Here is a 21,546-nt window from a genome sequence, read left to right on the forward strand (position 1 = left end):
CTACTCTTGACTACAGGCCCAGTCATTGAAAGTTCATTCCTATTAAATGTAATTTTTGATTGTGCAGTAAGATGAAAAGTTTTCATTACAATAGTTACAGTGACAGAGAAATGCACACTATGTATCAAATAGCAAGGTAATGTAGCAAAATTATAACACACAGTGCTGCAGCTGACAAGCAAGTAACCATTTGAGTAACATTACTTTTCCAGTAAATGCTTCAGTTCCACTTTTACACTTATCGATGATTTTAAAGGGTTTATTATACATCTAGTCTTATTATACTTTGTACTAGAATTATCTGAAACATACAATATAATGTATTTCGGGAAAAAAAAAAAAAGAATTTGAAATTACAGATTATTTAAAACTGTATCAGCCTGCTAATCCGTCTTGTACACCAACATCCTCACCTGTCGTACTCGATGCACAAAAGCTTCAGGTTGTGTTAATCACCAACGCCAGGATATGAACGGTTTGTCTGTCAGTCAATGCATAGCGCACTCTGTTACAGCAAAGATCATACGCTATCGTTTTAATACGTTAGAATCGCAATGGGAGGCTCTACTAGTCAAGACTCAGCATAACAACCTTAAATGGAAGTGAATGTGTTCTGAAAATTTGTACATTGTTTCTGATGTGCACAGTAGATTGGAAAGCACCGCTGCCTTGCATACCAATAGCACTAGGAGTGGGTTATTTTCCAAGACAGCCTCACAAAATTGAGGAACAGTTTAAATATTAAGATCTAATCTACATTAACTTCATTTAAAAAAACAAAACAAAACAAAAACAAACCCCCAAACCTGGTCCTCCCTCTCCTACAGAAGCTGCCCAATGCACCTCATACACTTGTAACTTTAGATTCTTTTTTTTTTTGTTGGCTTTTTATTTTAAAACGCTCTATAAATAAAAAAATGTCAATCACATTGAGGAACATGAGGCACAGAGAGTAACGTATTGGTTCTGAGCTCGCATGCTGGAATTCCACTGGAACGGTCAGAGAAGTGCAGTGCGCGGAGATGGAGTTCACTTCTTTTTCCCAAAAAGGCTGAATCTTTTCTCTTTGTCTTTCTCTTTGTCTTTCTCCCGCTTGCCAGGGCTGGACTCGCTGGTTATTGTGACGCTGGCGGGCAGGGTCTGGGCACGGCTGGAGGCTGGAGTGCTCTGCGTGGTCGGGGACACGTCGATTTTATCGGAAGAGATGGCTGATGTGATGGCCTGGATCCACGTGTTCATCTCCTCCTTCAAGAAGCCCCAAAGGCAGAGAGCGATTACAACCCGCGTGCCACGTGCCCTCTTAATTCACTCCGTGTCGCGGAAGGGGGACGGACAGAGGTGGGGAATGAAAGGAAACACGCTCCTAACTCCTCACCTGGCGCTCCTCTCTGGTTACACGCCTGCCGAAGATGTCTACTACAAGGTGTATCTGGAGAGGCCCCCCGCCCCGGTGCTGCCAGGGGGAGCAGCTGGATCTACGCGTTACGCACACGTGTGTACAAGACTGCAGACCAGGCACTAACATGCATCCCTGAGCTCCTAGCTGCTATTCTTTTCGTGCTGTACATCACAGATATCACATGAGCAATAAACAACGAGAAAAACAAACTTACGTCATCTTTGGCTTGGAAGAGGTATTCGTTGCCATCAGTCAATCTGTAAAGAAAAACAACCATCACTTAGTGGTAACACTGCATCACCTCCTGCTGGTTTAGCTACAGTCCATCATTACGCTGAGACACACAGGCCAGGCACCGCGTCTACATGTGCACAAATCCAGCCCAACAACTCGTGTTTCGGTGTCTCACACCGTCACGCAGCGGCAGCCGCACACACGCTATATTCTGGTCTCCAGACGTGCTCGTGACGGGACACGTTGCAGCACATCGGGACGCGCTGCGCGTCTCGGCGGCTCCAGCAGCCGCTGATGGCTCTCTCAGTTACTTGCTCTCTCAGGCAGATGGTTTCTCTTTTGCAAGAGACACTATAAAAGTTTACACAATACTTTAGAAAGGCAAAAGTCGCCGGCAACACCCAGTTTTCATGGCTTTTGTAGAAACCTGGCAATACCGCAGCTGCTCTGCTGTCATAGCTCCAGTGCGTGACTCAAGGTACTAGACAGTGTACTGTTTATGAGCAGCTGCCTCTTTTCACACGATTTCACAAGGAAAAGCCTTATTTTATTTTTTTTAACCTTTGAACAAGTACTTCACAGGCTTCAAAATGAAATGGTCTGTAACTACATGTTCTAGACCTGAAAATGTGACAGGTGTCTTCACTAGTCTCCTGAATCAATACCGAAAAACATAAACAAGAGGCTTGATTTTGGAAAGTGCAGAACCATGAACATTCATTCAGCTCTTTCCAGTTAACTCCAGAAGGAGCCGCTGAAAAGCTCAGCATTTCTGAACACAGGCTCCTAACTTCAGGCACACACATCTAGTCTCGTCCCAGATGGAAATAAAGCGCACAGATAATTTCATACTGTTTGCATTCACTATCTTTGATAAATACATCATGTTTCAGTGTTGGGAAGAGCTTGTTCAGAAAGGAAGATACTGCCGTTAATAATTATGATCAGTTCTTGGGCTGAATCCTGCCGCGAATTTGCACAGTGAACAGCCCCACCACGACTTACACTAATGGCACGACGCTTCACCAGGTTTACCTTAGCTTGAACACATGCTTTTTCTTTTTATAATCGACCGCTATTTCACAGACTGCATCCTTCAAGCTGACAGGAATCTCGTTGTGGTAGGGGATGCCAGAAGCAGCAGCTTTCGAATCCTTGTAGAAGCCCATCTCTTGGTTGTTTATGACACAGTACACGTTATGCCATGATCTTCAAGACACAGAGAACAACAAATATATCTATAAATGTCATGCTCTCACTTGCAGAACTGGAGAAACCAAGCACAGTTATTCCTATGAGATACCAGAGACTAGGTCAGTCCCGTAACCTGCAGACAGCAGGTTCTGTCATACGGGCACGGCTTCAGGACAACACCCCGACTTGGAACTACAGAGATTTCCAGAGCATATCCTAACGGTGGGAGGCCTGAGTGTCACCCCAGGCACCCTGCACACTTGGGAGAGAAAATCATTGACCTTTTAATGGCTACGCTTTATTGCAGAAGGAATTCTCATTGCGCTGCAAGCTAACAAATGGATTGCATGTGAAATCCTTGATTGTTACAAATACTCTTAGTGGCATCATCCGCCTCATTCTCTAAAATAGGTATAAAAATAAATGATTACTATAAATAAGTGCCCCTAGATATTAGTATTGGTGGCTGTCACTGTTTTAAAGTAGTTCTCCAGCATGAGCAACTCTAGCGGAACAAAAATCATGGCAGTTCTGTGCTCGTCTGTGATCTGCACTCAGCTCTGCTGGCTACTTTGGCTCCTACCAAATCCCGCAGCTGCTGGGGCAGCTCACCCCTCGCTAGCCAACATCCTCCTTCTCAGCCAAGAGCTCTCCCAGGTGACGGAGGACCCCGCTCTGCTTTTCCAGGGCAGACAGAAATCTCAGGAATGCTGCCTGTTTGAGAACCACAGGATGAGGCCCTCAGGAATGGAATCAGCTGAGGCACACATATCATCTCTGCCTGCTTTCCTCTTCTGAACAGATTACAGAGTAGGTGGGAAGTGCTAACGTGCCAACAGAAAATGTCAGAAGAATATGGACGCTTCTATTCTCACACCTACATGTTTTTCTTTTCTTGCAGTAATGTACAACTGGAGAGATCTAGAATCAAATCCCACTACTGCCACAAATTCATCGTGAAGTCAGGGTATCTTTATGCCTCAGTTTTCCACCTGCCAAATACGGTTAACATCTCATTTTCCACCGTGTATCTACCGATTGCAACTTCATCAACTACGCTGTTCAACCATGTGTGTGCAGCTCCCACAACAGCAGGAGCATAAGCTCCACAGGTCTTTAGGAGCTGTGAGAAGACAACAGTAGCAGGGATAACATTTACTGCCCTACATTTGGTGAGTCTGGGTGCCACTGTCTGCATTAAGCAGCGAGCGCTGTACCTGCTGGAGGCTTTCTTGCTGTGTGTCTCCCACTCGTGTTTGCGATGCAGGAAGCCCTCCATCTGAGCCAAAGGAATCTCCTGTGTTTTGGCTGGCAGCGTGGCAGCAGTCTGGGCCTGAACGGCGGTCTTGGCTTTGCGGTCTGCCGTTGGGGAAGGAACCGGACTCGACTCTTTGGAACTTGTCCTTTGTTCTGCAGCTCCGTTGACCATTTCGTTGGTTTCTGCAGTTTCTGCCACCTAGGAACAGTGGAAAACGTGTTCAGCGAGAAGCCTCACGGCACGGAGGTATCCTGCACTTAATTTGTGTCCCTGCGCAACGTGGCTGTGTATAAACTTGGCCTGGAGAACGACGCAGGCCAGTAAGATCTTCCTCACACTTGGAGACACAGAAGGCCAAGGGAATTAGAAGGTATGAATGGATTAGTACCCATTTTACAGATGGACAGATGGGAAAATAAGAGCAGCTAAACATCAGTGTGAATTTTACTGTGCTTTGCTCTGCTGGTCAATTCGTATTCTTTTATATATTGTTATTCCTAAAATTAGAGCATTCAATTCTGTTGCTAAGTACTCAAATGTTTGGAACAGTAACAATCACACTTTCTGCAAACCTAGAGGAACAGTGGAAGTTATACACATCAGCCACCTTAAATACATTTAGGGCATTACCGGGGTATTAAAAGTCTCTATAAAAGATATTCACTATCAGTCAGCAGAAAAATATGCCAACATTGCCCAGGAGCATTTACAAAACTTTGTATCATTTATTTGTTTCTGTAAAAGCTCCTTTCCCGCTTTCCCCATTCCCCTAGTGACACAACAAAACCAAAACATGCAGGAATTAGAAAGATGACACCATGCATTTCATCTCCATCATCCCAGTTAGGATACTGGATCTTGAAGACAAGGGAAAGGAGTCATATGTCAATTCAACAGGGTCTTTTTCAGACTTTCGTTATTAGGTAGAGTGGATTTTTGTTAAAGGAACTGAAAACCACCACAGTCACGCAAATCACACAGCTATTTACCCCCAAACAAAGACAGAACCAAGGCCTTGCCCATCACTTGCTTTGTTGGTCGCGTTGCCTGTCGCACTGTGATCGAGATAGCCTAGAGAGCAGCCGCGTTTCCAGCAGCTCTGACTGGTCAAGCTGGCGACGTCTTCAGGAGCCATTCATCCAAAACTCATTTAAATTGGAATCCTAATGGCTATCAACTTTGGAAATGCAGCTTGGTCCCAGTTTGGTTTTTTCTTGTACCATTACTTTGACATGTAGAGCCATTGGTAGCAGCTCAGGCGTTACACAACCAGTGTGTAGTATTATTATTATTAGCGAGTTACTAAAGCTTAGTGCTGCTGATGCTCTAGTAGATCACAAACATTCTGGACTGTTTTTATGCAGACAAGCAGGTATTTGTGAATGGCACAATAATTAGACATTCCCACTTCTGCACACAGCCTGGACAATTCAAAAGCAGCCAAATTATTATTATGCAACAAACTGAATTTTGCCACCGTTTGCTAGAACTACTTATACCAGCCAAGTGCACATTATTGTACCTCACACCTTTGTACCTCACATATTGACCCAGGAAGATCTAAGTGTCAGCTTGCTATGAATATGGGAAGGATTGGTTACCTGCCTTTAAGCAATCTACATCTCCAGAGTACAGACACTACACCACTGAAACAGGGAAAGGATCGCAGCTCACGTCCCACTTCAATCCTATCTGTTTTACTCCGTCCCTAAAGACACGCGCCCTCACAGCTCGGTTGACAGGAGGAAACGTCTGCCCCGCGCTGAGATTTATCTATCTAGACTGATCCAGCACAACCAAAACTCAGTGATGATGCTGCTTCTTCACATTCAGGATAAACCTAAGCCATCAAATCTCACTGCTAGTATCCAAATCTCAAAATATAACAAAAACGGTGCATTAAAGCGAGGAGAGGGTAAATAAAGATGAGGCTGAGGATGACCCAAACGCTGCCAGAACAGCTACGGTAACACAGGTAGGGAAACAAACCCCCAGTGATTCAGCACTGAAAGCTCCATTCATCAGTCATCACCAGTGGGCAAGGGGTCGCGTTCCCGAGGAGGGACAGCCCTTGGCAAACCTGCGTGAGCACTGACGGCTACCGAACCCCCAGCTCCCGACTGCCTGGCTCCCTGCCTGAGCCACACACCACAGCGACCTATCTCAACAACTTACACAACCCGGTACCTCACCCCATGGCTTCTGCAGAGACGCTGGCAAGGCAGGAAAACAGCACTGATCTGGGGGGACCTAGAACCACGACTCTCCAGCCAAACAGCCGTTTCAAATCAGCAGCCACTGCACGTCTACTTAACGGACGGGAAGTACCGGGCAACTCAGCGCTGCAACCCCGCAGTGTCAGCAGATTACTGCCAACTTCAGCCACACAACCAGACCTGCAACCTCTCCTTAAAATGCTACTGATGGTAAAAGGGCTATGCAAAGCTTTTCTGATGCTCTTTCACGTTTTATTTCCTTTCCATGTGTTATCTACAATTAACAGAAAACAAGCACAATAAATCTGAATCATAAACAGCTATGCGAAGAATGTGTCACGAAAATAGAGAATCAACAGGAGCTGAACAAACTTTAATGGAAACATGCATGGGGCATGCAGAGACAACGCAACGGGGACAAACATCAACAGCAAACTGCACTGTTACAACAACAGTTATCACGCACATGAATACAGTTTTCTTAATGGTGACTGAGAGGTTAGCTGCAAGTGCTTTAGTGGCTAAAGGCTGCTCTCCAGATATTTAAACCAGAACTAACATGCAACAAGACAGCTCGTGACAACGACTGGAGACATCCCTTTGATTTCCATAGCACTTGAAGCAACATCACATTCAGTTCATCAATTTAAGCCTCTGCACCACAGCCTAAACAATAGAGACGTATTTGCCTTTTTTAAATGCAAACAGATGACAGCCTAAATATTGTTCTGGCATAAGGACTATTTAAACGTTTTAAGCCAGAACTATAGGCTGCAATAAATAGTGCCTAAAATGACGACCTTAATCATTAATAAATGACCTAATTCATTTTTCTTAAGCCTAAATGTGTAATTTTTAGACACAAGTGTACTAATAGAAGTAAAAGAGTGTAGCTATGTAAATGACCTTCCCATAGTACGTTTTAGGCAGAATAGATCTGCAGGCTCCCCAGACGGTGGCGTCTGAAGCTCCAGCTACGCTGCTCTGAGCACCGTCGGGGGCACGGAGCGCCCGCACCGCTGCGGCACTCACCACAGCCGCTGCCTATGTTACACAGCATTCTAACAAGCATTAAGAAGCTATATGTTGTTATCCTGACAAAAGAAAAAAAAACATGCATCATGAAGTGGAAAGACAAGTTACAGCAAAAGTACAATTATTGAAGCACATCCTTTCCATCGTTCTCCTCACTGCCCAAGCTCGGCCCACACAGAACGGCTCGGCTGCCCTGTCGTCACAAAACTAAATTCTGAGCGACAGCGGCATATCCTGCGCCTCCCATGGGCAATAACGCAGCTCTATACATCTGACGTATTGCAATGCCAGATTCAATGGACTGAGCGAGAAAGCTCTCCCAAAAGTCTGAAGTGTGGATGGCGAAGATTAACATGGAAATGCATTATGCATCAGAATAAAAAAGCAGCATGAGGGTGGTGTATAAGGCCACGGTAGCCAAAAAGACCAGGATGATCTGGGATGTGCCTGCAGGCCACCTCATGGGCCTTGCCACAACTATATATAACTTCATAAACATTAGAATGTATAACAGACAGCTCACTCCATCATTTCATATTAAAGATGAACCGAAAGGCTTTATTTAGAGAAAGAAAGAAGTAGAACTGCTCGGTGCCCTTGAGCAGTGCCAGGGTCTGTGTGCAGACACACAGGGAACCGGGACGGGCTGTCTGAAAGACAAACTGGTGCTGAAGGGCATTAGGCGCCCCGCGCCCTGCTGGGACCTGCACTTCCCCAGCAGCACCGGCACCAGCTCCCGAACGCCCACGGGAGCCAGCCAGGAGCTCCCTGCGCTTGGCTGGAAACCACACGCAACATGAGTGTCACTGCTCTCACCACTCAAAGCATGAGCTGAAGCAAGCAGGCTTGCAGGAAGGGAGGGGGGAGAGAAGCCAGTTTCTGACTGCTGCGCTGCTTTAACTATATAGACATATTTACTGGTCTTTGTACGGCTGCATGTCAAGGTTTTTGGCAGGAATCCTGACTGCACAGGGACATCCTCTATCAAGAAGGAATGAATAAGACATGGACCATTCAACCTGCATCTGTATCAAGAGCTGGGATCTTAGACCGCTGTATTTTAAAATAAAATGAATAAAATACATAAATAAAATTACTTTTTTAAAAAAAGCATCACAACCTGTCTGTAAGAGTTCTGCACCCTGCTCCCATTTACCCCCCTGTCTCTCCAGGGTCAGTACATGGAATTACTGTAAATTGAACAGGACTGAGGCAAAACGGGGCCCCAAAACAGTTAATCAGCAAGACCACAACTCTTCATGAGGACTAAATACCAAGATAAATTTAGATACTGGATTGTAATGTTTTATTTCACTTTTATTTTTATCTGCAGTCAATGAGTCCATTCTGCATGGAATGTTATACAACTAACCTTAAGGCTTTTATTTGTTGAAGTTACAACTCCCCTCCCTCCCAGCCTTCACTGCCCAGCTCACTTGCATGTATTATCTTGAGCCTTGCAAATAACTTGTTTGCTAACGCAGCTGATTTAATAAAGTTGCCGTGCTGAAACCTGTTAGTATAACTCGATGCGTCATACCTGTCAGATTCTAGTTCTCTTCTTCATTATGATGTAATCTCATTAAATCTCAATTACTCATATAAAGGACGATCTAGCTGGAAAATCTTAATACTATTAGCGACATGAAAAACTCACAGAAAATAACATGAAATAAATGTGTCACCTTAAAGCAACTGAGTGTCAGTGGGGAGATTCAAATAAACACGGATTAAAGTGAAGCAAATATATGTCCGAGGGGCTGCTAATTAAATAAAAGTCAACTGATGGGAAGGAAGAGAAAGGCAGCAGGGAAATCTGAAGCCAAAAGATTAAACCAGTACCAATAGACCATACTGAAAAAAGGTGTCTTTTGCTGACAGTGATTGTGTCTGTCACAGTCCAGACCACGATCGGTCATTGGCTGTCCGTCTGCTAATAAAGTTTTTGTAGTTTTGGTAGGTTTGGGAGCGGTAACTAACCCGTGGAGATTCCTGGTCTGACGGCAAACCATTCTGGGAAACCTGTTCTCCTTTTGTCCCATCCCTGGTGGGAGAGAGGAAAAAGAAAAGAAACTGTATTAAGTTCTTGAAAGTCCCCGGTCTTTTCCACCAAAATGAGATTTTTGTGCTGAGTATTGCACACCTCAGAAATTCAAGCAAGTTCTTAAAATCCTCAGGCCCAACTGAATAAATCCAGTGTGAAGTGAGATCAAAACAGACTTTCCTGATAGGTACTTTAGAAACAGGTCTACTCCCATCACACAAATCATTTTAGAAATGTTAATGTTCCATCTCTTTGTAACTGAAGCTCATCAAAGAAGAAAGCCAAGATTGTTCAGAAATGTTGCTTCATAACACAGGGGGTGTAAAAGCAGCATTCTTCCTTCAGGGCCAGGTACACCTCTGCGTTTGTAACACTGCACCGTGATGAAAAAGCGGAACATTCGACTTGGCAGTGAATTCAGACATCTGGGAACGGTCCTGTCCCCATGAACTACACCCAGCAAGTCTCCTACGACGGGTCTCATTAAAAAACCTCGCGAGCCCCGAGCTCTGCAGCCTGCACTGTGCTGCAGGACAGCTGAGGCTGGCAGCTCCATCCCCAGGCCGCGCTCACCACTGCTGCTGGGCGTCCGCGTCCTCCGCAGCCTTGGGGCTGGGCTCCGGGGTGGGCGGCTGCCTCTTCCTCTCCTCCTCCTCCTGCTGCCGACGGACCTCCAGCAGTTCCAGCTGCGAAAGCAGAGTTTTGTGCATTGAAAAGCATTGTACATATTACAGGGGCGCTTCTAGAAGCTAAAAATGACTCTGCACATTGTTCTGAAATATTACTGAAATTAGCTTATTGGAACTGAAGCCATCAGTCTTTAAAAGTATTAACCACTGAATTTGGCAGTAAAGGCATACAGTAACCCTTTAAAAACAAATAAACTTTAATCTATTAGAATAGAACCCAGAAAAAACAAGAAAGCAGCATGAGGTATGAAAATATTGGAAAGTGACATTCACTTGTCTGCTTGCCACCCATAGAAATCAAGTGTTCCACATCCCAATCTCTGAAATTAATCATCTGAATGAAACCAATCTGATTTCTGAAGATGCTGAGAGACCCCAAGTCATTTTGCCTGCAGCTGGGATGCTCGGTGCATGTGAAACATCAAGCACTTCAGTTTCACTGTCAAAATTAAAAACTGTTCTCCAAAGATGGTAACATGCTCTCCAAACATTCATTACTGACATGGCAGCCGTACTCAAAATGTGGTTTTCTTTTTTGGCTTATTAAGTCTTTCTAGGGGCAGTGCAGCTTTGTACTGGAGCAGTCAAAACATAAACCACAACAAGCATTGTTGTCGAACCCCCGTCCCCACCACTGTCTCCTCACACTGTTGTTTTTAACTGAAAATAATTTCTAGGATTTGGATCTGGGTCTTCTTTAAGAATTCCCTCTTCCCTCTCAGCAGCACAACCTGTAGGGCAGAGGGATGGAGCAAACTGCTCAGCTCTTGAATGTCCCTCTGGGTCACTGTTCCTGAGCCTGGGACAGCTCCTGGTGACCACTACGGTCACTTTCATAAGTTTTCCTTGCAGGTTGCTGAGTCCAAATGAACCTGAGAGGGTCTTAGTGTTGTTGGGAACATGAAACTTCAAGCCCTGGGTGATCGGCCTGGGCCGATAACAAACGGAGATCAGGCTGGTGGCACCAAAACGAAGGGGAATGGCCAAGAGAGGTGATTGTCACCCCCAGCACTCACCGTGGTCAGTCTTTCCAGTGCTGCAAATCTCTCATCCCAAGTAGCCGCAGATTTTTCAAATGCTTCATGCCGCTTAATTAATTTTTCCACTTCGTCAACACTTTGGCCTATTTCCCGACTGGAGAGGTAGGGCTCCTGTCCCAGCAGCCAGGCCTCGGCCACGCTCGCGTCTCTGGAGAACTGGTGTACCTCCAGAACTGAGCAAAAACGCACAGACGTCAGCACCGCGCATGTCAAAACCGGCATCATTAAGTCAGTGGGCATCTTCTGAATTTAATTAAAAATAACTTAGGCAATAAGTACATGTATTTGGTGATGTATTTTCCTCAAATAAGCTCAATGAATTTAATCATTTAAAAGACAGAAATTTGTCCTGTTGGTTTTGATTTGAAGAAAGATACAAGTTAAGGCCCACCTACATCTACAGACTACTTCATTTTGCAATGCTAGAGCTTCCTTTTGGTTCTAATCTGCTGTACCCTACTAACTGCAGAGTGGAAAGTCTGGTATGTGCTGGTCTCCTTGCCCGGACTGGCCTGTGTGCAGAACAGCAGACCACAGGCTGCAGTTCCCTTCAGCACGCAGCATTTCTGCACTTTGCGCTTGGCTACGGTGCTATAGGGGTGGTTGCTGGTGTCAAACTTGCAAAATGCTGCAGTGTTTAAAAGTACGACTATGTCAGGAAACCGCTCATCACGTTGCAGCCTCTCAGACCCGCACGTTACATGCACCAGGCGGCAGGGCTTTACGTCCCCCTGTTTTTCAGTTGTGCATCCTTTGTAGGAACACAGTTGGAATGTGACACCTGTGGAACAGGGTAGATCTGTTTCACCTGCCTCCACATTTCATCACCCAGAGTACGATCCCTGGTGCGCGTTTCTTGGTTTCAAATTCTCAGCTCTTTTACAATCGGCAGGTGTGAATCTTACGGTTATTTGAGCACAAACACACTTTCCAGTGCTGTTGATAACAGAGTGAGGAGCTGCAGGTTTTCCAAACACTCAGAAAGACACAGTGAACAGAGTTAAGAAATGGCCCTGCCCAAAAGAAACCCAAGGATGTTCTTACTCAGTCTCAGCCACTCCCATCTGTCTTCCCATTTGTCAATCATTTCTTTTCTCTTTTCTGTCAGCTGCAGCAGCTTCTCCTTGATCTGCATGGGAGAGAACGCAGGGCTGTGACACAAGCTCCGGGCTCACCACACCACACAAGCTGCCACCACCAGCAAAAGACGCTGGCATTGACAGACAGGATACACTGCGGTAGCGTCGGAAAGTGACTTTAACGTGAACACAACAGCTATTCTTCTCTTCAAAGTATAAGTAAATATGACATTTGTATTAAAATGTCATATTTGCATAGGCATATAGCATCTATTAAAACTACAGCACTAAGAATGTTTGATCAAAAGAGTACAATGGACAAACAAATCTCAATAGTGCAACAGTGTACTACATCTTCTGGCCTCTTCTAGTAAATAATGCCAAATGTGCCCATGGCTGAACGGAATGCAACAGCTTCTTTGCATTTCACAGACTGAAAATACTTTAAATTCAGGTGCCACCTCTGCTACCCAACGTGAATCCACAGATTTAAACAATACGCTCACTTCACAATAGCAAATAAGCGGAACAGTCCCTGAAGTAATGGCTGTCATTACAAATACACGGCTTATTAATCTGTAGATGACACAACGCCAGTTTCTCCAGCTGAAACAGAATGCATAGGCTGCTGCACCGCGGTGGTTACACGTCCGTAAGCACAGTACCTCCTCGGATGCGTAGTGTTTTCTTGCCAGAAGAGACTTGCCCAGCTCGATGCAGGTAGTAAAGCTGTCATTTCGGGCATCGATTTCTGCTTTGATCCCTTGGTGATTGTTCATTAGTAGTTCAACAGACGAAACGTCCCTGAAAGGGTCAATCCATGGTTCAGAAACACGGGTTCCAGATCTAACAGCTGTTACATTTTCAAACAACTAACCCAGAACTGTACAATAAAAACCATTAATTTCTAGACTGCACATTACCTTGGCTTTTCTTGGGCTTCTATCTGTCGGATGACATCTTCCATCCAAAGCATGAGATCACGAACCATGCTGAAGAATCGGAATTTGTCTCCGGTGTCCACCAGCCTCACCCTGCGGCCCTCGCAGGCGTCCAGCAGCGCCTTCCAGGCCTCCAGGACCTCGTTTTCCCTCTTCTGGATGTCATCGGCTTTGTCCCCGGCGTAGGCGGCCTGAAGGCGTGCGGCATCCTCCTGCAGCTGTCTCACCTGCAGACAAACGCAGCGGCGTTTGGATACTTCTGAGGCACAAATACGGTGAAACCCGAGCTGCTAACTCGTCATTTGAATGGCTTCCGGAAGTAATTGCAAATATATTTGATCCGTTGATACTAAAAAGGTTTGTTCTGTTATTAAGTCAGTGTAGCCCTCTGAGAATATTTCTTCGAGAAGAATGTTGGGTCAAGGGGCCCCCAAAGTGACTGAGAGTTGCCACTGCCCAAGCGTCCTGTAAAACCGGGCACCAACACCACGGGACTGGCAAACATCAGGGCACACCGGGACTACTTGCATCATCAAATTTTCAATGCCACTCAGGAACTCCAACTCTGACCGAGTATGAAAAACATATTTTAATGACAGAGCGGTTTATCAAAAAACTTAGATAATGCCTTCAAACTGAAGAAAATCTGGAAATTCAAAGATCTTTCTACTGTTAGAAATCTCTTTTCCTTTCAAACACTGTCTTGGGACACCAAATGCTATTTCCTGACTCTTTCACATGTTTTTGTGTCAGGAATAATTCTATTAGCTCCTTTCTAATATAGGTACTATGCACATACTACGTATTTTAAATCTCTTCAGGCTGCTGTTAGGAAGCACCATAAAAAGCAATACTTAAGTCAGAATACCCGGATCCATAACGAAGTCAGAAAGGCTCTGTGCAGGTCTACAGACCTCCTTTGCCTCTCAGAAAGGAAAAATAACAAGTGCCTGGCAGGAGAGGGTTTGGCTGGGACTTTAAAAACCCAACCAGGCTTACATAGCCCTTCGCATTGGCTCCTGTCCTCCAGGTATCCTTTGGAATGTCGATTTTCCGTGGGACAGGACAGCTGTGTCTTGTGTTCGCTGAGGTGAACGTGGCACGAGCAGCAGGCACATCTAAGGCTGCTGCCAGCACGATTAATGTTACACCCAAGAACAACGTTAAGGACTAATCTGAAGGTGTTAAGAAAAATCCAAAACTTGTATTGCAAATTTTCTCTGGTACATTAAAAATTATTTATGGATTTAGTGTCAGTCCAATGCCTTTCAGATACTGACTAAAGAGACAATATATTAAGTCAAATGAACGTTTTTCCCTTTGAATGCAAGTTGTTTTTCAAATGTATCAGCCACAAAGGTGCTGTGAGGAGCCGCAGGGTGTCACCCCCGGCCTCTGCAGCCACTCTGCTCTTGCACACACATGCTGGGACGGCCAGGAGACACCACAGCTTCTTGCTTTACTTTAAATCAATACCCAAGTTCTCTGCCTTTATGATTTCTTTTGCAACATGGCCAGGAAATGGAATAACATTCAACAATTACCTACATATTCAGAAATCTGTGCACTTATGGATTTCTATTTTAGATAAACTAATTCACCTAATGCAATGACACAGAAGCAGAGAGACAGATAAGAAATGAGGCAGATGAGGTTATTCCCATAGAAATACATTGCAAAGCTGCTGCCAGCACGGTCTCCCAGGCACGGAGGGGCCAGAGGCAGCACAGCTCTGCAGCTCCGCTTCCTACACCCGTTCCCAGCGCCGTTCGCCTGCTACACACCTGCGTGCCGAGCGCCTGGATATCGTGCTCAAACGTTGTGTGCATTCTCTGCAGTGTTTCCACCGTGTTTTGGTCTCTACCGAGCTCTTCAGGCAGCTTCTTATGTTTGTCTTGAATACGTCCTAAGATCTCCTTGGCATCATGGTAAAATTTGTGCAGTTCATAAGAGGCTGCTAGAATTTGTGTTCTCGTGTCAATGAGCTCCAGGAGATCAGCCCAGGCCTCATTGAGTCCGTCCTTCCACTCTGCGATTGTCGCAGCGTCTGAGTGTCCAGAGTTGATGAGTTCGTCTGCCATGTGGTTAACGGTGTCAACCCGCTCCTGTCCAATGTTTCCAGTGTCTCGCGCGAATTCTCGGAATCGCTCCTGTAGCATCTGAAACGCAGAGAAAACAGAGTCGTGCAGTGATGTGACTATAAACTGACCTGGGCAAACCAAGCGAGACAGCCACCCCTTTATATTAAGCATCGGCTGTGTGCAGCATCCAGAAAAAGAAGGTCAACCAGCATCCAGGCCCAAAGAACTTACTGTTACGTGTTCGTAATCCTGTCCCAGCTCGTGGGATCCGGCCACCACCTCCCTCTCAGCGATCCACTGCTCCAGGTCGTCCACCTCGCGGTTCAGCTGGAACAGCCTGTGCCTCTCGTCCAGCTTGCCCCGGCGCTCCTCGGCCAGGTCCTTCAGGCCCGCATACAGCTTATCCACTTTGGACTGGCGCATGCTGATACGCTCACTGGAAAACAACAGAGAGCACTGACTCCTCCTCGCCTTTTATGAATAATAAAAGTAAATGGGAAAAAAACCAAACCCAACAAACCTACAAGGAATAAAAATCACTCTTGGGGTATTTGATCCACAGAATGCACGTCTGCTGCATGCACGACTCGGACACACTGCACCGAGCCTCTGCTGGTGACTGCACCAGCTGGAAAACTCCTCTGCCCTGTACATACAACCCCCCGGCTTTAAAGACTGAAGCTGGGAACCCAGCTCTACATTTGTTTGACCACAGATCACACCGGGGTCTTCTCCCAAAATTACAGGCAGGATCTGAGCTGCTGAAGCAAGTAGGATTGGGTTTTCACTTCAATTTTGCTTTGAATTTCAGGAGTACTCATGGGTTTCTTACTCCCTAAAGCTCAGCATTTCCAAAAGTGATTAATATTTCTACTTGTCACAACTTTTCCCTATATTTTGTCTGAGCCACACAGCCCTGTCAAACGGCCTTCCCTCTAGCACGCAGCTCAGCCAGGAAATTATCACGACCACAAGAGAGTGCTTTTGAGCTAAATAACAATCTCCCACCAGAGGCAGGAAGAGTCTTCCCTAAGTTAGTCCTATCTTCCTATCTGCAAAGGCAGAGCAGTTATTAAAACACATCAGCCTGATAGTCAAATCAGCCTTGCAGTCAAAGCCAGTGGAGAATTCTGTGTGCTTAGCTGCAGCTCCTACAGCAACACAGTTCTTAAGCTTCCTGAATTCTCTCTCTCTGAGATAAATTTACCAAACCCAAGACTTTGAAGTGCCCATGTTTAAAGCCTCAGATTCCAGTCTCTGATTCCACTAGAATCTCCAAGAGAGGAGGCAGATCTTGGTAAGCACTGCCCTCAACCAGAAGGATCAATGACTGCGACCCTCTGGGCTGGACAAGAGTTGGCTGAAGGAGCGTGTGGACTCTTGTCTCTCAGGATTGCTGGCAGATCTGACACCACCAGCCTGTATAAATGATACAACAGGTATATATTGAAGGCGTCCAGTACCATCCAGAAATCAGCAGCTGCACGTACTGGTCCTGGCCAGGACTCCATCTCTGGCCAAATCAGGGTGGTCCAACAGGCACCTTGAATGGAGTGAGGGTGAACTGTAGTCTTTGTGTGTTAGAACAACTCAATGAAACGACCGAACTGCTAAAAGAACTCCTGATCTAATTAGAAATGGCAGTTAATACCTTTCTGGGTGATTATCTGCCACCAAAGTTCTGCTGGTCTTTGACAGCTGGTGCACAGTCTCAGCATAGTCTTCTACAGCCTGTTCCAAAATCTGGTGTTTCTTCAGCATGGACACCGCACTCTGTTCATCCTGCAATGGCGACCAAAAATGCCAGTCAAGTCCCCGCTCCAGAGGAACACACCACACAGCAAGTACAACTTGGCGTGCAAGCAAAAAGCGGTAGCCAAAAAGATTTATTAAGAACTGCTCCCAAGTGCAACTGCAAGACAAGTTGTCCTGACAATGGTATATTAATAGCTGGGTTTACAGCAAATGGTACCAGCAGAAAGCAAAATAACAAGTGAAAGAGCAAATGCAACAGCCCCTCTGGGATGCAGAACAAAATTACATCAGCTGTGCACTGAGCATGATGAATTTCCTCTTCTATGAAGCTCTTTGTGTGTTTACACAACACTGGTGATTGTGCAGGGCTCAGAAAAATGGAACAGTTTTAGGCGCATCTCTTGTCAGGCTTTTCAAGGACAGCCTGGGTCAAAGAAAAGCAGTCCTGGGGAGCCCATGCCAAAGGATTCTCCAGCAAAGCGTGTGGACAAATTCTGATCCAAACTTGTTATGAGTTGTTGTGATTAAGAAAAACAACCCCCAGCTCTCAGCGTTAACTGGTGTTGTTGATAAGCAAAGCAAGGCACACAGTTGCCAGCCACAGTCTGAGGATGCTTAACTGGTTTGGTACAGTAAGGCCTATCCTCCACACCATCAGATGTCACAACAGATAGAAGAGATGATCGCTTGAAGTTTCACAAGGGAATTAGACTTGTTTGTGTTACTATTACATTAGTGACAGTTCAAATTATGTCACCTCTTCCCCTCTAGCTAAGCAATTAAATCCAAACTAGTGTTGTTGTGGAGCTGCTCACCTTGGCTTTCTCTTCCGACATCATGTAGAGCTCCTGCTCACTCATCCAGGCCTCAGCCTCGGCAGCATCGAAGTAATACTGCTGCGCTCTGTGAGACTCCTCCAGGCGCCTGTGGCGTTTCTCGGTCTCCTCGATGAGGAGGTTCCACAGCTGCTGCAAGTCCGCAAGCCTCTGCTGAATCGCTTCAGCATTAGGGCTACTCTCTGTGATGATGTTCTGACTCCTTTCAAAAATGTCATCGATACGAGGCTGGTGTCCCTGGATTTCCTTCTGAAGGGTCTACATGAGGGAGAAGCAGATTGATGAGACACTGCACTGAGAAAGTCGCTTCTAAAGCACCATCGCTTTACCCCAAGCCTTTCCGTCCTGCATTAGTCAGCACTACGGAGAAATACAAGGTATGGAGCTTGAACAGCACCTACTCACCTGATTTTTCTTTATTAGTAGCTGCACGGTCTGAAGGTTGTGTCCATGGTCAGTAGATGTAGCTATAGGCATCCTCTCTCCGACCCACAACTGGAAGTAAGAGGAGAAAAGCAGGTTTGATTTCAAGATACAGGTGGGGCAACAGAGAGAGGCTGGTGCACACCAGACGCAAAAAGCAGCATCACTCAAACGTGTTACTGAGAGACATGATCAAGAGGTTTCTGCAATAGCTGTGACATTTTCCTGTTGTCTAGGGAGGAAGATTTCTTTTATACTCACGATTTCGTCTTCCACGTCCCGGTTGAACTGGTGGATCTCTTTGGAGGCCAGCAGGTTTGCCTTTCTTTCGTTCAAAGGTTCCAACAGCTCCAAAAATTTCTTTTCTACAGTAAGGCGCTTGCCGTCTACTTCATCTGTGCTCTTCCCTTCTTGACTTAAAGCCCGTGCCTGGCTTTGCAGCTCCTCGATCTCCTTCTTCCGGACATCCATTTGATTCTCCAGCATCTAAACAGAAACATGGCAAAAAGGTCCTGAAAACTGGGGTAAAAGCAGTTGATATGACCAGGGTATGTCAACAGCTTCATAAGGAGGAAGAACACATGCTGGTCAGGGAGGGAACGACCAGTGACAGGAGGACTAGAGCGGCAGATAGAACAGAGATATTAATGTGGGGAAGGAAGGCATTATTAGGTAGAGATTGTATCACAAGATTTATGGCTGGGTGTCTGGGTGCGTTTCTGGTTCTTCTTAAAGTTACATGAAAAAACAGGAAGAAAGAAAAGCAAATTAATTCTTTTCTAAAAAGAAAGGATGCCCCATGTGTTCCTTTGAGAGCAGGTATTGCCGTCTGCCCACTCCGCAACCTGCGCTCCTTTTACCTGCTGCTTCTTCAACAGGATGTTGACGCTGGTGAGATCTTTTCCGTAGTCGTCTGACTGAATCTGACTCTCCAAACCATTCAGCCACTTATCCAGATCGGCACAGCTCTGGGTGAAAAGCTCCGCCTTGTTTGCATCAAAGAGACGCTGAGCCTTGGTCTGGGTAGTGGATTCAAGCTCTTCCCACATCTGATGGAGACCCGTCAGCTTCTCTTTCACTACGGCTTCAGTCTCTGGTTTCTCTGCGATGAGCTGCATTCCCTCCTGCAAGGCAAAGAGCAACAAAATGGTACCTCCTCGGAAGCACTCGCAGACCGTTAGTTAAATTTTTCTGATTAGTAAGCACTCAGGATTCCTCATCTGCTGGCGGCATCAACCACTCATTTTCTATCTCCAATTATCCAGTAACTCCTTCCAGAACATCAGCTCTCAGGTCCATCTGCTGCCAGGAAGAGGGTTTCCTGGCAACGGGAAGGTCAAGCAACACATGTGCTCCCTTCCCTGCTGCTGGGACGGGACGGGCGTGGGACAGGCTGCCCCAGCTTGGACCGCGCATTAGTTTTGGAAATACTTCCTTTACTTCTAATTGCACCTCTACCTCTGCACCTGGGTGGTGCTGACAAGGGACAAAACCTTTTCCGATGTGAACGCTACACAAAACCCAGCACGTTTAATAGCTGCGAGCACTGGTAACATTAATATGATGATTGTCAGTTGTGGCTGATACACAGCTTGGGTACTTTGCTGCAATCTGATTTTTTAGAGGCAACGGGTGAGGATGTATTAGCATCACTAAAAAAGTACTTCCAGTACTAAGAGCAGCCTTCTAATTACACCATTAAAGGGTATTGCTATTTGCAGATCACAGAAAAGCCTCTAATGGGATACAGAGTGCCAAAGTGGGAGAGGAAATGAGCAATTAAGCTAACTTACGCTGAACAGAAACCCACTGTCAGAGCTAAGGACGAGACCTCCTTAGTGTTCCAGAGCTGCACATGAGAAATGGGGGGGGAAAACAGTACAGCTCATCAAAGCCTATTAAAGCCTTCAAAGTAACTTGATACAGAGCTGTGAATCTTAATTAATCACAAAACTGGCTGTACTTTATGCACTGATTTTGCATGGAGAAAGGCAGCCTGATTGTAGTCTTGAATGAAGGAAAACGAGCATGGCAGCCTAAATTCAGTTATTCATCTACGTTCCATTATTTCCCAGGAAATACTTCTACTTTATTGGCTCAAATCACATCATTTGCCCCTTTTGCCCTTTGGGTATGAAAACCAGGTTGTGCCTTCCCCCTAACAGAGAAGAAAGACTAGACAACATTAAACTGGCAACGTAGCCAATGACTATTCTGTGATAATGTCCTGGATAAAAACCTTTCAACAACAATGAGGAATAAAATGAGTTAGATGGAGACACCATGTGATGGATGCTTATTCTGCAGTAATGAAATCTCCTTTTGCCTCAGCTGGGGAGATCCTTCAAGAACCAGTTCTTCAGAGGCACAGATCCCCTCTCTGTGCAGAACCATCTTTGACAAAGACGAGAGCATTTTTCAGTCGTTCTTTAGTTACCTTTTCAATCTTCTCCAGCCATTCTTTGTTGGACGCAAGTTCTGCCATGAACGCCTGATGCTTCAGCCATTTGCTGTGCAGGTTCCTTGCCTCATCGTAGGACATATCCTGGGCTGTAAGCATCTTCTCGTTGATCCAGAGCGAGAGCTGAAAGAAAAACACATAAGGGTTTGTGCAAACATCTGTAGTGTGAAATAACCCGAAGTATCAAAATGCTTCCAGATGAAGGGTAGAGAGATGCCTGGTTTACTCAGGGTTCAGTCAAGGATCCGCCTCTTTAACAGTTAAATTTAAATATCCATCTCCAACATATAAATAACCCATGACTCAGGCAAAAAGGAAACAACTCCACGATGAGCAAAATCAAACACATGGGTCTCACCCAGTTCAACAGCAAGAGAAACAGGGACACGTGTCCTGCTTGTTGGTCACGGTGCATTTTCATACCGCTCCTCCCTTGCAACATTACCCAAGGGCAAACAGCATGTGAAAAGGATCCCAGCAGCCAACATGACACTTCCTCCTAGGCTGAGTCTGACTGCTTTATCTATCCTTTCGGTGTGGATAAAAAAAATATTCACAGCAATGTTTACAGAATTTGAAAAACATTCATTTACTGAGTACTTAGAGTCGCCTACCCTAGTGGAAAATGTCGAAATGAATCTAAGTGTTGCTTTTAGAACGCCGCTTCAGCGCTGCACGCCGTCCTGACAAGGAGAGGAACGGGGCACGGGCGAGACTCGCCAGCTCTCTGCTATGTGCCTGGGATACAGGGCAACAAATGCATCTAGCATTCACAAGCCTTTTTAAAATTGTCCTTTAAACACACTGGTAAGCTCCACAAAAGGGGAAAACTTAGCAGAGCAATCAAAGAAACTCCTCATC

The 21,546-nt window shown here is 45.6% G+C and overlaps 1 protein-coding gene across 2 annotated transcripts in view; it reads right to left on the minus strand.

Annotated features, from left to right (window-relative positions):
- Nucleotides 1–21,546, minus strand: part of SPTBN1 (spectrin beta, non-erythrocytic 1) — a gene marked incomplete at both ends in the record, with an annotated part of 79,595 nt that continues 58,049 nt past the window's right edge. The window contains 18 exons of one of the 2 annotated variants that reach the window (XM_080342135.1): nucleotides 1–1,245; nucleotides 1,614–1,656; nucleotides 2,669–2,842; nucleotides 4,045–4,283; nucleotides 9,317–9,380; nucleotides 9,954–10,066; nucleotides 11,086–11,282; nucleotides 12,154–12,238; nucleotides 12,854–12,992; nucleotides 13,112–13,356; nucleotides 14,914–15,288; nucleotides 15,442–15,646; nucleotides 16,862–16,992; nucleotides 17,781–18,059; nucleotides 18,207–18,296; nucleotides 18,486–18,710; nucleotides 19,085–19,348; nucleotides 20,662–20,808. In XM_080342135.1, the coding sequence (XP_080198261.1) occupies nucleotides 1,030–1,245; nucleotides 1,614–1,656; nucleotides 2,669–2,842; nucleotides 4,045–4,283; nucleotides 9,317–9,380; nucleotides 9,954–10,066; nucleotides 11,086–11,282; nucleotides 12,154–12,238; nucleotides 12,854–12,992; nucleotides 13,112–13,356; nucleotides 14,914–15,288; nucleotides 15,442–15,646; nucleotides 16,862–16,992; nucleotides 17,781–18,059; nucleotides 18,207–18,296; nucleotides 18,486–18,710; nucleotides 19,085–19,348; nucleotides 20,662–20,808 (3,231 nt within the window). Of the gene's footprint in view, nucleotides 1,246–1,613; nucleotides 1,657–2,668; nucleotides 2,843–4,044; nucleotides 4,284–9,229; nucleotides 9,381–9,953; nucleotides 10,067–11,085; nucleotides 11,283–12,153; nucleotides 12,239–12,853; nucleotides 12,993–13,111; nucleotides 13,357–14,913; nucleotides 15,289–15,441; nucleotides 15,647–16,861; nucleotides 16,993–17,780; nucleotides 18,060–18,206; nucleotides 18,297–18,485; nucleotides 18,711–19,084; nucleotides 19,349–20,661; nucleotides 20,809–21,546 lie in introns of those variants that run through there. The other variant, XM_080342136.1, reaches the window with a different exon arrangement.

Source organism: Nesoenas mayeri (assembly GCF_963082525.1).
Source record: "Nesoenas mayeri genome assembly, chromosome: 3".
NCBI lineage: Eukaryota > Metazoa > Chordata > Aves > Columbiformes > Columbidae > Nesoenas > Nesoenas mayeri.